This window comes from Engystomops pustulosus, chromosome 5, assembly GCF_040894005.1.
Source record: "Engystomops pustulosus chromosome 5, aEngPut4.maternal, whole genome shotgun sequence".
Taxonomy (NCBI): Eukaryota; Metazoa; Chordata; class Amphibia; order Anura; family Leptodactylidae; genus Engystomops; species Engystomops pustulosus.
Genome location: NC_092415.1, coordinates 178569614 through 178585090, shown reverse-complemented (window position 1 = coordinate 178585090; position 15477 = coordinate 178569614). Strand labels below are relative to the sequence as shown.

Genomic DNA, 15477 nt, shown 5'->3' with positions numbered 1-15477 from the left:
ACATGTCAGGCTCTTCTTTCTCTAATATCTGTCTTCAAGGTCAAGTCATGGGGAACTCTACAACACCCATTGGATGATCAGATGCAGCTTTAGAAGGTGGATGCAGTGGTACCCATTCCAGTTCTTAGTAGTAAAAAGGACCTTTCACCACTTTCACCAACTCTAACTTTTTGTATCCATTCATGGACACTGATTCATAGATTGTAGCATAGTTGGAGTTTTCTCTAAAGCCCTCACTGTTCCAGAGTAACTAAAGTCCATCATCTGGTCTCTTCTATTAGACCTAAATCCAGTACAAGACAGGGTGGTTTCAGTAGTCAATATGCGATTTAGGCTTTCTATTGCCAATTGGGTGGTAAGGGGCTAAAGAAGACTGCCTAGCTCCACATATGTGACAGTTGACATGTGAAAATAAAGACATTTATGGTTTTTGTTCTCTTGAATAGAGATTACTCGGGAACGATGGGAGCTGGAAATTTCATCAATGCCACAATGGCTGGGGTGGCACATACAAAGGATATCGGATGTGATCGGAGAATGCCTGGCTCCACCCAAGTGACAGTTGAATCATGAAAATAAAAACATAACCGGAGAACGGTCTTCATGAATGTGGGGCACGCGCCCGAAGTGCATGAACTAAGAATTCTGACGTAATTGCTTAATAAATGTAGACCATTGATTACATGGGAAAGGTGGGATCTGGAAAATTCATCAATAAGTACTGGAGTGGCACAATAAAAGGGTACCGGGTTTGATGGCGATGGTGCAAGTTCCTGTTCAAACAGATTCTGCATAAATATTATTCAGGTAGGAAAGGTCTTTAATATTCTGTAGGTTTTTTGTTTATTACCTCGCTTCTTGTTTTTCTCATTTCTTGTCGTACAGCAGAAGGTTGTATTGACAGAACTCAAGCAAAAATCAATAATGCCCCTTGCCCCTAATTTGTAATTTGAAGAACATTCATTACTCCAAATAACAGAGTCATTTCGGAAAGTGAGTACATTCTGCTATGTAGTCAACGTTTGCCTCTGTGCCCCATCTATCACGTAGATTTCAGAATCTCTTCTATTAATTAGCTTTTTCGAGAAAACTAGACCCTCAAAGATAAAACATTTATTTACCTTTGTGCAAACTCCAGTGATCGCATCACACAACGTCAGGATGGAAATGTTCTGGGCTCTGTTTAACCAGTTGACTGCCACCTTGGTATTGGTTGCCCATTTCACCATGGTTATATAGTATTCTCTACAACAACAAGACAAATTGTTAACTTTCAATGTAAAGCCTTTGAATGTTAATGAATTAATATTTGTCATGTTTGATGGGAAGAACAGTGCAGTATAAAGGCTTATTCTTACTGTTAATAAGAAAACATTGCAACAGGCTCCAGGATATGTAATAGGGCTATGTGGTGCACAGTTTTTCTCCTGTGAGGGTGAAATTCGGTATTAGGGCACATTCACATGGCCGTCTGCGGGGATGTACATGCGGGTGCAAATTTGCGGCCGCATGTACGTCTCCATAGATGGCAATAGCGGCGCAGATACGGTGCCACACGTGTGGCACCGATCCGGCCCGCACACCAGTCAGTGCCCTTAAACAGCTGACTGGTGGTGGTGTCGTGACTTCTACTGATACGGATGTTATATAGTTTGTGTATGCCTAATGCTCATGAACTTGTAAAACAATATAAGGAATTTTACAATGACCCACATTTACTAAGAACAGTGCAGTCGGTACTAAGTGCAGTTAGCCTGTGTAGTGTGAGAGGGCGACAGGATTTATGGCACATGTTCTGCATGATTCTGGCACTCCCTGCACTGCTCCGATAGAGTGCAACAACTTTTTTTTCGTGCACCTTTAACATGAGGCATGGTGCACCTTCTGTCGAACTTTGCATGATAAATATGGCACACGGTACGACTGAGCACCGGAACGCCCATTTCAGTGCAGAAAATTGTGTTGCATGATGCCTAGTGTAGCTGGACCACAAAATGTGGCACAGGCACTTCTTAAATACCTGCGCAAGCAGTTTGCACCAAAAGAATGTGCAAAGTCCAACAGAAAACTGGCGCATGGCCATTAGTAATTGTGGGCCAATATCTATAATCTAATTCCTTTTCCATTTTTTTTTGTAATGTACTAAGGTGTCATATTACAAGAAAACTCTATATAGAGGTAAAGGAAATCCATCACAGCAGTTAGATCTCCACACAGCAGCTCAAACTACAGGAACAGAGCAAAGAGAGCTGCTGGACGTCACATAATGACCAGGAACAGTGTTACTTCTCATGTACAATCTGCACCTTAAAAACTTTATTTAATGCCACATTGTTCCATATTTGACAAAAGTTTTATAGAGGGTTTAATACAAGTGTTTAAACAACTACTATGACAAAAGGGACAAAATGGATGTGTTCTGTGAAAATGGGGTGTGGATACACAGGAATAGGGAGGTACAAGTGGTTCTGATACATAAAAATGTATATTTACTTTATTTTGATAAATCTGGTGACAATGAAGGCTGTCTAGTTTAAGGTCCAATGCTCAGGGTCGTTTGCTCACCATCAAGGCCCTTTGCTCACAGAACCTGGCCCGATGAAGAAGGGAGGAGGAGCCCACATCACCCCTCCCCTCTCCACAGGAAGCAGAGCAGCCGCCCAAATAGAGGACCCTCTATATTATGTGGCCTGACTGTTTGGTTCTGTCATGGTGTGGTGAAACACTGTGTGCTCACCGTGACTAGGTGCCAAATACCTCTGTGATGGATCTCGGCTCTCAATACGGTAGAAAGTATGGCGTTAATATAGATTTGTATCATTGATGTATTTGCCAATATATATATATATATATATATATATATATATATATATATATATATTCAATTTACATGACATCCTACACAACTAAATTAGAAGTGGTGAGAGCCGGATTATGGGAGGGCTCCAGGGGAGCGCGCCCAGAGGCCCCCACCGCTTTACTCTGAAGGGGGCCTTCATCAGCAGTGACATGTAAGTAGGAGAAAGTTTAGAATATTTTTGATAATTTAGATATGTAACGTGCAACACTGGGCTACATCAAATGACGGCCCCACCAGATTTTTGCACCCTTCCACCAACCTTAATACAGCCCTGAGAGTGCTAATTGCAATTCCTATTTTTTAAATACCCAAATTCTTCTCCCAGCTCCTTCACCAGACTGCTCGCTGATATGTAGCAGTGGTACTTACTAGGAACTCAGATTAGCTTTATTTAATAGGTTTGCACTGGGAGTCAGTTCTGATTGATCATTCAGGACTGGGTGTACAATCCAAGTGCGAGGCTGAGCGGATATCCCTACACAAAGTGACATTTCTGATTAAAAGATGAATGTGCTGCTCTGCTAATGGAAAAAGGCGAGTCCTCCAATGCTGCAAAGTTTATGTATCAACATAAGTAAATGTCGACTTTGATACATTGCTCTGCTCTTTTATGTGTTGTAGGGGGAGAATGATAATACATACGTTGACTTGATTATTGAAGTAGGATAATAGTCAGTGCTGATGACTCTCGTGTAATGTGGAAATGCAATAATATGAGTTGTGGTTATGCTGAATATTTTATGGAAATATATTAGCTCTATTTATGATTTTCTGTAATGCAAAAGCTTTTATTGTAATGTCCAATTTTACTGCATCAGAAATTTATGTATTTTAGGGCTTATAAACAAATGGCCTATGTATAAATTGTAACATGTACTGTATGCAATGTAAATTCTGATCAGATTTTATGATATTGTACTTTGGTGCTGGCCTAAGAGAGTCTAGAATTGACATTATTTTAGGAAATTGGTAAAGATTGTTCCAGTGAACATCTCCGTGAGGTCTTAAAGTGTAACTGTAAAGCTATAGTGATTTTACCAAATTATTATATGTGACTCCCACTTTAAAAAATGAACAGAATGATGCCCATATTGTGCTGCTCACCTTTTTCTTTCCAAAGTTATGGCATTTTCTGTTCTGAAAGTGTTTGACAAAAATCTTTCTCACCAGAGGTGAAGTGGGCGGAGACTTATGTCTGTCAGTCTATGCCCTGAGGCTGAGGCCAGTTAGCTTGCCCACAGATCCCATCATGCCTTGTGTTCTCTTTCAAAGTAATTTAGAATTAAATCAATTAAGTTTCCTACAAGTAAATCCACTGAACACTGCACAGTGCACATACAGGATGTATATGGTGACAGCCTGGCAGCTTCCATCACATGTGGAAGAAGTAAACCAGGTACATTAAATGTATAGGCTGTGCTGTGTGAGCACTAATGGTTAATAGCTTATCAGCACAGAGCTGATACTGCCGATGACAAGGTTGGGGAAGGGATGCAGCATGAGGTGCAGGGAGAAACAGAGAAAGTTCTGTAGAACCACAGACTGGGAACAGGGGAAATCTTGTACCTTACTATTCTGTGCAGGGGACATCTATACCCACTGTTCTGAACGCATCCAGCTCAGCTACATATACAGAGAGAGCTGTCACATGACCTCCTCCTCTGTGAGCAGGGAGCAGAATCCCCTCCCATGAAGCCGACTGATAAACAAGAGGAACCAGCTACTGCAGCAATGCGGTATAGCAAAGAAACGACCGGATATAGGTAACAAAGATAATAGCCAAAGTTGTTTTACATCTTAAGAGCTATTGGTTTGTGGAAAAAAAAACCTTTACAGTTTTTTTGTTAAGAAGAAAAGAAAAAGTCAGCCCAGCGCACAGCACAGCTTGTTCAGGGGCTCTGAAGTTCCTCAGCACGGACAAACTTTGTTCCAAGTTCAATATACACAATATACACAATATACACAAAGGAGCAGTCTGCTGCCTTATACAGAGGCCAAATGCATGTGAGTGACATCTCCTGAGAGCCGGGTAATGTCATGACTAGTCAACATAGGGGCTCATTTACTAAGGGTCGCACGCTGCACTTTTTGTCAGTCTTTGCACCTTTTTGGGGGTTTGCACGACTTGGACAGGTATTTAAAAGGTGTCTGCGCTGGGATTGTGACGCACCCGATCGTTTTTTGGCGCAGCTGCACTGGCTTCCATGCAATACAAATCAGGGGCCAGGCCATCGGACGATCCAACTGATTCGGACTGAGCGCAGGATTTAACAATCAAATTGTGTCGCAAGACAATGCACTTACATGTCCCAGGAAGAAGATCAACTCTGTCGGACCTGAGCGGGGAAGCGACCGATACAGGATATCGGGCGCACGATTTTAGTGAATCGCGCCACTGTGCAGACACTGTCAGACAATGTACTTTCGGGGGAACTGGAGCGGACAGGTGTGTAAATGTGCCCCATAATGTTAAAGCAGGTTTTTATTTTCCTCATACAACATACGTTCGCTATTTTTTTAGACATATTTGTTGCCAACCGGCTTCTGTCATATAAATACATGCTAATATATGACAGAAAAACTTTAACTAAACTTCATAAAAAGTGAAATAAATGCCCCTTCCCATTTTTGTGTTGCATTCTGATGAGAAGAAGTTCACTTCCGCAAGCGCAAAATCGAGTCTGAGCTTCTCTCTTCTACTTGTCAGGAGAATTCAGCTGTCAGACGCGGTGCCCTCTGAAGATTTCAGTCTGAATTGATTAATTTCACTTCTCCATTTAAAGGCAAGAGAGGAAAAAATGGTGAAGCTTTAATGAATATATGTACATTTCAATCGAATGAGACCGCCGCTGACCCGCATTTTGCTGTAATGAGTGTGAATGGAAGGAATTAAGTGGACCCGAAGAACTGATTCAGTAATTGAAATGCACTGCTTATCATAAATTAGAATTTTTTTTTTCAGCGCTGAAAAAAAAACATTCCCTGGAAGCCAAAGAAATACATAAAATAGACTAAATAAATAACTTATTAAACCGCTCTGGTAGATTCTAATATAGGTCATAACTTGGCTTCCAGTGTAATCTCGCAGATATATTGTCTAATTTACTGCAGCTTTCAGCAAAGAAAACAACTCTCTGCCTTTTACAAGGTAATGAGAACAAACAAAACTGAAATGACTCAAAATGCCATAAATATACCATATAAATATATTACATGACTTCATGCCGCAGACCTGCCGCCCACAATATCTGCGCTAACTTGTCTAAAGTCTTAATAAATGATGTGACACAATTTCTGTAAATAGAAAGTGTGAAGATACTGTGTGAATGATTATATGCAGGGAGAAGGAGCTGTGCCACATCATCTGCAACACATACAGGTTTAACTGGATAATAGATAATCACTTAAAGGAAACCTACCACTTGAAGTGGCAGGTTTCAGATGGAAATACCGGGCACCAGCTCAGGGGGAGCTGGTGCCGGAGCTTATTCTTGTTAGTGTTTTAAACCGCGGTATCGCGGTTTAAAACACTTTTTAAACGTTATAGCCGGCGCAGGCAGGTACGCGCTCGGCGCTTAGCGTGCGCGCGGCTACATAGGAAGTGAAGGAGAGCCGCGCGCATGGTAAGCGCCGAGCGCGTACCTCCCTGCGCCGGCTATAAAGTTTAAAAAGTGTTTTAAACCGCGACACCGCGGTTTAAAACACTAACAAAAATAAGCTCCGGCACCAGCTCACCCTGAGCTGGTGCCCGGTATTTCCATCAGAAACCTGCCACTACAAGTGGTAGGTTTCCTTTAAAGGGAACCTGTCATCAGAAATTGGCATAATAAACCACTAGCAGTATGTTGTCAAGCAGCTGAGCAGCTTCTAGATGATGGTTCTTTCATGGCCCATGGTGGGGGCATCATTCAGAAAATCTACTTTGAAGTGAGATGTAAATTGGTTTTATGAAGTCAAGGAGGAGGAGTTTAACACTGTAGTCAAGCTTTCTCTGCCTTTGAATACCCACTTTACTGTAATTGATGGTCCTGCGTCCTGGAATATCATTGATCAGATCTCCTGATCTCCGGTGAATAATGTTAATTACATATGAAGAGATGTTCAGCGGCAGGGAGATACAACAGATTGATTTTCTGGATGATGTCATCAAGCCGGACTATGAAAGAAACATGATGTTGTAGCTGTTCAACTGCTTGACAATATACTGGTAATGGTTTATTAGGTCAATTTTTGATGACAGATGCCTCTGTATACAAACAAAAGTCAGTATGACCCATTACTTACAGCTTCTGTTTGTATACAAAAGCTAAAAGTGATGCAGCATGCACCCACTTTAGTCTACAACTGCTGCTGTAGCAATGCATGCATTGTCGACATGATGTCACTACCTTATAAACAGAAATCAGTAATTGCCGATACTGATGCTGTGCGGGAGTGCCGAAATGGTAGTGTAAGCATTTTATTATTTTTACTCACCTCTCCCCAGGGCATTTTTGACTCAAGCAACCCTTAAAGATTTCTTTGCATTCAAGCCACAGATTTTCTCAAAAAATGCAAATGTATGATGTAGGAGACTGCATCTACATGGCGATGTGTCTAGTTTATATGTGATTTTCTATATTGTCGTCATATAGTGCCTTTGTGTAGCTTAATTTTTTGTATTTTCTATTCTTTATTTTTATTCTTCTTCACTGCCAGTCAAAGACCAAAACTGAAGGTGATTGTGATTTACACTGCTCATTCAAGCAGTTGACTAGACTCATATGTGGCCATCACAAATGTCCTTAGGATCTGAGCTGCAGCATGATGGATGATTGTTCCGTATCTTGCATATGGATATTTTTTATGCAACACTCAAATAAAAAAAGGAAATTTAATAAAAAATGACAGGAAATTAAGAAAAAGGCCCAGTAATAGTAATGCACATGGACATGTGTATGTGAGCGAGGAGAGAAGCGCCGGAATTTTAAGTAATTGAAACTAAATAAGAATCATTAGGAAGAAAGAACTAATAATGTTTCAACATCAGTTATTTTACAGTATATTTGAGAATATATGATATGTTGAATACTTTGTCAGCTCAGCTAGCAGAATTGCAATGTTAAAACAATGTCCTCGCACTCCAACTCATACAGATTGCTTTTTACTATGAGAGCAATTCTTGGCATCACATTATTAAATGTATAATTCGAAAAAAATTAAATTCGTGAACCTTTTTACACTTCTAATTAATAGAACTGCCTGTATTTCGCGACCACTAGGGGGAGCTATTTACATATCAATTTGTTGAAGTTACTATTTAACGCAATAGAAGTTGTACATTTTTGCATTACGTGCCCCCTAGTGGTGGCTACCTGAAAATTCAACAACTAATATTCTGAAGAAGGAGAAGATCAGTGTCAGGGCCCTTCCCCATAGGCCCCAAATCATCGTCAATGTCTGATTACATGTACATGACATGTTTGAAAACTCCTGGAACTGTCATTATTCTTATATGAACGTATAAAAGTTACTTTTAATGGTTCGTGATCCATTGCTATGACAGCCCAAAGTCTATATGAGACTCCAGGGCCAGTCAGTGCTGCAGAAAAAAACACAAACCAAAACAATTTAAACCGCACAAAGTTAAAATCACACCCCTTCCCTAGAACTTATATTAAAATAATCCCAAAAATTTAAATGCGTTAGGTATCGCCTTGTCCCAAATGTCAGATTTATCAAAATATAAGAACATTATACCCATCAGTAACAGAAAATATTGTCCAATGTAGGAATCACCACTTTTTCCCGATTTTGCAACAGATAAAAAATGTAATAAAAAGTGATCAATAGGTAGTGCAGACCCTAAAATGGTTTCAACGAAAACATGTTTGAAAAAGTTATTAGCATCAGAATAAGGGGAAACAGAGAATTTTTCTTTTTTTAAAGTCTAATAAAACCTATATAAATTTGGGGAGCTGCTGTCCATCTTGCTAGCAAGACAGAATTCAGCTGAGATCTCATAGTGGAAAAGCAGAATAGCAAGAGAGGGAGGATGATAAGAGTCTAAGTAAGTGAAGAAGGAAGAACTTTATTCTAATTAGATTATCACAGATTATCACAAAATTTCTTAAATTTACTTGTACTAACATGGAAAATACGTTAATACATATTTAATATCTACAAAATGTCTTTGTCTTTAGAACCAGTTATGTAAATTAATTTTCACACGAAAATGATGAAATATAAGATAATATACAGTAAAGATGCCGGGCCATAGGCAGTGGAGTAACTTGAAGCTGATGGGCTCCAGTGCAAAGTCTGTACCCGACTATAACGTAATGGTTTATAATACCAGTCTTCTCCTATGGGAAAGTGACACATAATGGGCCCCCTAAGCCTCTTGGGTCCGTGTGCCACCGCACACCCTGCACCCCCTCAAGTTCCACAAGGTGGTAACCAGGTTTCTCATTGCCTCAGTTCAGCATAACGTGTTCATTAGATCATTGCTTTAGATATTAGGTATACTGGAAATGTAAGGGTTACATGGTTTTACAATATGCATGAAGTATAGAAGAAACATAGGTGCTCGTGTGAGCAGATGACATTGATCCTTCTTGCTCCATCACAACATTACAATCAATTTAGTCTTTAATATCATTAATATCTAGGAGGATTTTGTATCACAGTGCTATGGATATCCTTGAAGAACTCGTTGTACTCTCTCCGATTCTTTGATGTAAGTCGGGATATGAATGAAAAGGACACATATTCTGTATGAAGTGAGCACTTGTCCGGTGTACTGTACCTCATTCTTTGATCATCGGGGGGAGTCATTTCCACATGGTGCAGAGGCCCATTCAAGTTAACAACATGTAAGGTGACAACCGGATTCTCAAAGCCAGCCTGGAACATTAAATAGCAAAAAATATAAAGTTTAGACTGTTATCATGTCGTAGGAGTGTACAGGGTATACAACTTCTGGACTGAACTGTACATAAAAGAGATGAGATAAATGGATTGTCTCATAGTATTAAGTATAAGATGAGAAGATGCAGGAAGAAATTGCCAAAGGCTTTGCTCACATCCATCATAAACACAACGTGTAACGCAATGCTCAATCCATTACCATGGACTCCAGCGGAGATCGAGAGTCCCCAATGACTTAGTATGGGTCGCTGGGATATTCTGCAATGTATGTAGGCAGTATATACACCAGGCAGTCATGACACATCAATGTTCCTCTCTACGTGGTGGCTCTGTGCTGCTTCCGAATTCCATTGACTGATTTGGCTTCACGCTGTGGTGGCTACTTTGTATATTTATTGGACTACTGTGTTGTATGATTTCCTTAAAGGACATCTGCCACCAGATTCCTGGTGCTAGAGTGTCCTAAATCGGCTGTTTGTTCCGTCTAGGGAGGGGCTGTTTTTACAAGTTTTCTGGCAGGTTTAATAACGAAATATAAACCTTGTAAAACTGCCAGAGGTGCTCAGGCTGACGGCACCCGAGAGCCTTCCCCGGCTTTTAATTTATGCACGACTGAAAGCCTCTTCTTGCTCCCGGCTGGGGAATTATGATCCGGCCGGAGACGTCAGAGCTGGGGCGTGGAGAGAACGTATTTGTGCTCTCTCCTAGTTCCCCAGCCGGGAACAGGATGAGGCTTGCAGCAGGGGACGTGCATAAATTAAAAGTCCATGTATATCTATTGAGCCCTTCCTGACTACCTGGATTTAGTCCTTATTACTACAGGATGGCTATGGGACAGGCAATAACTCCCGGACATATGCAAAAACTTTTTGTTTCTATGCGCAATCACTCCAGCAGTAGTGGCCGTATCCAAGGTCGACTGTCCTCTATTTATAAGGGACAACATGTCTACATTTAAGCTTATATTATTGTATTTTTTAAGCTTATCAAATAAGTAACTATTTTATCGTTCTTATCAATCAAAAACCTCTGTCTTAGAATCCATTATGGGATGCTTAGCTTGACTATTAATTCGTATTTCTAGGGAAAGGCTATAGATATATTGGTCTCTTCCATATATTAACAATAACCCTTTATAGGAGAAATATGTCATTGGGGAACCTGTAAGTTGCCCATGGTGTATTTTGTGTGGGTGGCATTGTCTAGAGTAGGCCCATCCCATGGGCGTAACTACAGTGGTAGCAGTCATAGCAGCTGCTATGGGGCCCACTGTGTCAGGGGGCCCCAGAATCTGGGGTATTTCATGTGAATATGCTGTATTTGTTAATTTGTGATGTGTATATGCTGTATGTCTGTGTTTATGGTGTGTATACACTTTATGTATATTTTTAAGGGGTAAGGAGTAATTCAGAAGTTCACAATGGGGCCCTGCCCCATCTACTGTGCACAAAATGCAGGTTTTATATCAGTAAAACAGACAATAAAGTTAACTTTTTCCATATATATATATATCAATTTGTTTAAACATTTCCTGCTCTATAGCATGATGCCTGTTTGGGTTATATGAAAGGATCTATATAATGTAAACCCTTTGATAGTCCATTTTGTGATGTAGCAGGGATGGAATAAATGGCTGTATAATAGCAGGAATGATCCATCTTTCGTACCATAAGTGTATATGACTCTGCACCTCCCTATTCCTCACACTGCTGCACATAAGTGCTGCTCAGATCTCTCCCTGACAGATGTGTCTGATGCACAGGCACTCGGGGACCTATGTTCACCACATCCATCTAATGTATGTATCTTTTGTAAGTAATAATGTCTATAGGTAAAGCGGAAAAGTCTTTCTTATTTAATGTTTCACTGTGGGGAAACTTTAGGATTTACAGACTTATATATTCCTTATTCAGCAGTTTACCTCTTATAAAATATAATGCAATTACTTAACTTAGGAATTGTATTCTTTTATTTGTTTATAAGGAAAAATTCCATAGATCTTTGGTTTACTAGGTACAGGCAGTCCCGGGGTTACGTACAAGATAACATTGTTCTTAAGTTGAATTTGTATGCAAGTCCATGCAATCACAGGTGTTACTGCAGCAATAGCACCAATCACAGGTGTTACTGCACCAATCACAGGTGTTACTGCAGCAATAGCACCAATCACAGGTGTTACTGCACCAATCACAGGTGTTACTGCACCAATAGCACCAATCACAGGTGTTGCTGGTGGGGGTCGTGTGTTGAGTGAACCTTCGACCTTGCGGCTCAAGTGCGAGTTCGGGAATTCGAACACACAAAAAATTGAGTATCTATAGTTATTTCTCACCCTGCCCACTCCCAAACTCTTTCTGCCCTCTTTTTCATGGCTTTCATGTCAGAAAACTGATGTACAAGCCCCCTAGTGCAACTTTGTTGGTTTACCTACCTTACCTTTTACCTTATAGGAAATCTACCATCAAAAGCATGAATAGACCAGGGACACTTACTCATAGACCCAGGCACGTGACTGTGGTGATCCTCTTATATATGTTATCCACTTCTTCTTTAGTTTTAAAATAAACATTTAGAATTATGCAAATGGTGGTGTTTTCAGAGCCCCTCAGTGATGTCTTTTGACAGGCTGTTACAATGAGCAGAACATGTCTTACCATGGTGGTAAGTTGTTTCAGATTAGATCAAATCAAAAGACGAGGGGGCACTGTCTCCGTCTGGAGAAAACAAGGTTTAATCACCGGAGGCGACAGGGCTTTTTTACTATGAGAACTGTCAATCTGTGGAATAGCCTGCCTCAGGCGCTGGTCACAGCAGGGACAGCAGAGAGCTTTAAGAAGGGTCTAGATGCCTTTTTACACATAAATAACATTGATGGTTATGTTATATAGAATTGTTTCCCCTAAATCCCTTCCTCATCCAATCCCTTCCCTCCCTTGGTTGAACTTGATGGACAAGTGTCTTTTTTCAACCGTATAAACTATGAAACTATGAAACTATGAAATCCTGCTCTCTCCCTCCTCCCTCTGCCCATGTAATCTAGCAGCAGGATTTACAGGGGGAGAGGAGTGATCTACTCTACTCATTGTAACAACCAGTGAAAATACATCATGGAGGGGCTCTGGAAACACCCACCAGAGCCCCACAGACTCATTAGCATCATTTTAAAAGTTGAATTTAGAAGTAAGGAGGCCATGGATAACAAATGTAAGAAGATTACCACAGTCACGATGCCTGGATCTATGAATAAGTGTCCCTGGTTTATCATAATGGATTTTGATGGTAGATTTCGTTAAGGGTGGTTAAGGGACATCCTTGGTGTGTAATTAGCAAGCAAAGATCATCTCCCTACAGCTATAGAAATAATGACACCATCTTGCACCTCACATAAGGTAATACCCACAGCTCCACATGATGATGATGTACAGAGTGAGGCCTCTTGCTAGCTTTTTCCTGGCAGATGTCTAACAACACATGACATGATGATCTTACCATGACATAAGTAGATACATAGAGAATCTTAGGACTGCTTTTACCTTTGGGTAATGGTAATTTTTCACCGTTGGGTAAATGGATCCAGTGTACACAGGGATCTCCATGGTGGGGACTTTGGTATCGTTGATTGTTGTATATGCGAGTCTGGCGCCATCTGGAGCCCACCAGTGGGCAATGTGGGTTTTAAAGATTTCCTCTGTGAATAACAAACATAGTAAAAATTAATATGATCAAGCAAGATGATTAAATTCACATTAATCACTCAAGTCACATTTTATAATTGTAAGTTAAATTGTAACGGAAAATTAGCATTCTCATTAACCCTTTTCGCAATCCAGCTTCCAATCACAATTGACTCTTTCGTGAAGGAGGAGAGACAGAAAATGTTACACATGATACGGTTTTCCCTAAGTATCAGCACCAGAAGTATCATATGAAGCTCCTGAACTCAAAGACAAAATCTGTGACATCTCCTAGACCACTACGATGTATACAAAATATAATAAAGAATACATTGTAAGGAATCTGTTTATGTCTGACAATATCAAACTATATTCCTCACTGTGTGGACGAGGCCGTGTGTAATTGTGAAAGATCTCTGTATATTGTAATTAGTTCATTATGTATATGTTTTATCCCTCTATGTCCTAGCCCCAACTTCTAAAACATACTGGACACTATGTACAATCTGCTCAGCTTCTCCTGCTCTATAACCTATTGCATACAGATAGGACACTATGTACACTCTGCTCAGATCCTCTTGCTTTATAACATGCTGCCTGCAGATAGAAAGCTGTGTCCAATCTGCTCAGCTCCTCCTGCTATAACATCCTGCCTACAATTTGGGCACTATGTACATTCTGCTCATCTTCTCCTGCTCTATAACATCCTGCCTACAATTTGGGCACTATGTACATTCTGCTCATCTTCTCCTTCTCTTTACATTCTGCCTACAGATCGGGCACTATGTACATTCTGCTCATCTTCTTCTGCTCTATAACATGCTGCCTACAGATCGGGCACTATGGGGCTTATTTACTAAGGGTTGCGCTGCTCACTTTCGTCGGACTGTTCGCCGTTTTCAGGATTTGCGCAGCTTTGACAGATATTTAACAGGGATGTGGGCTGGGATTGTGTCAAACGTGATTGATTGTGGCGCAGCTGCGCTGGCTTTCATGAATCAGAAATCAAGGGGTTTGCCGTTGGTCCGACTGATTCTGACTGAGCGCGGGATTTAAGATTCAAATTGTGTCGCAAGTCCATGCTTTTACATGCACCAGGAAGAAGAAGGTGAACTCTGTCGGACCTGAGCGGGGATGCGACACATGCAGGATATCGGGCGCACAATCTTAGTGAATTGCGGCAGAGTGCATGATGGTCGGATAATGCACTTTCTGTGAACTCCTCCGGACAGGTAAGTAAATGTGCCCCTGTAAACAATCTGCTCAGCTCTTCAAGCAATTCAATATATTGCCTGCACGCAGAACACTTCTCTGCTCCTACATGCTCTATAATATGCTTACTGCAGATAGGATACTATACAATCCAATTAAGTGGCTCCTGATCAGTCATGTTCAGGAAGACTTAAAGGGGCATTTTAACATACTAAACTACCAGCACCACAAGCCTGATGACACTTGACACCAGAAGATATTGGGGCTTATTTACTAAGGGTCCCACGGCTGCATTTCCGTCAAGTTTCCCGATTTTTCTGGGATCGCACCGATGATTGTGTCGAACGTGATTGTTTTGTGTCGCAATCGCATCCGGCTTTGACGCGACACAAATGGGGGGGGAGGCGGGCCGTCAGATTATCCGACAGATTCGGACTACCGTGGGATTTAACAATTCAATTTGTGTCGCAGGCCAAGCACTCACATGCATCGGGAGGAAGAAGGTGAACTCTGGCCGACCTGAGCGGGGAAGCGACACATGCAGGAAATCGGGCGCACGATCTTCATGAATCGAGGCAGATGGGCATTCCGTCGGACAACACACAGCAGGGATCGCTCAGGGACCGGGTAAGTAAATGTGCCCCATTATCTTTAATATGATACCAGAAGAATAATTAGACTTATGGACATCGGAAGTGACAGCTTTTCAGCAAGACTCATCTCAGGTAAAATATGACTCTTCTCTGCCTATCCCTACACTATGAAAAGAGATATCAGCCTAAAAATGGAGAACATTTATCTGCTGAGAACTTTTTGCTTTTT

General features: G+C 40.9%; 1 protein-coding gene across 5 annotated transcripts in view; it reads right to left on the bottom strand.

Annotated features, from left to right (window-relative positions):
• The window catches only part of DPP6 (dipeptidyl peptidase like 6), a 1159861-nt gene that overhangs the window by 60310 nt on the left and 1084074 nt on the right, over nucleotides 1-15477 (bottom strand). For all 5 annotated transcript variants that reach the window (XM_072153926.1, XM_072153928.1, XM_072153925.1 and 2 more), the window contains 3 exons: nucleotides 13303-13457; nucleotides 9648-9745; nucleotides 1122-1245 (listed from right to left, as the gene is read on the bottom strand). In XM_072153926.1, coding sequence (XP_072010027.1) covers nucleotides 1122-1245; nucleotides 9648-9745; nucleotides 13303-13457 — 377 coding nt within the window. The remainder of the gene's footprint in view (nucleotides 1-1121; nucleotides 1246-9647; nucleotides 9746-13302; nucleotides 13458-15477) is intronic.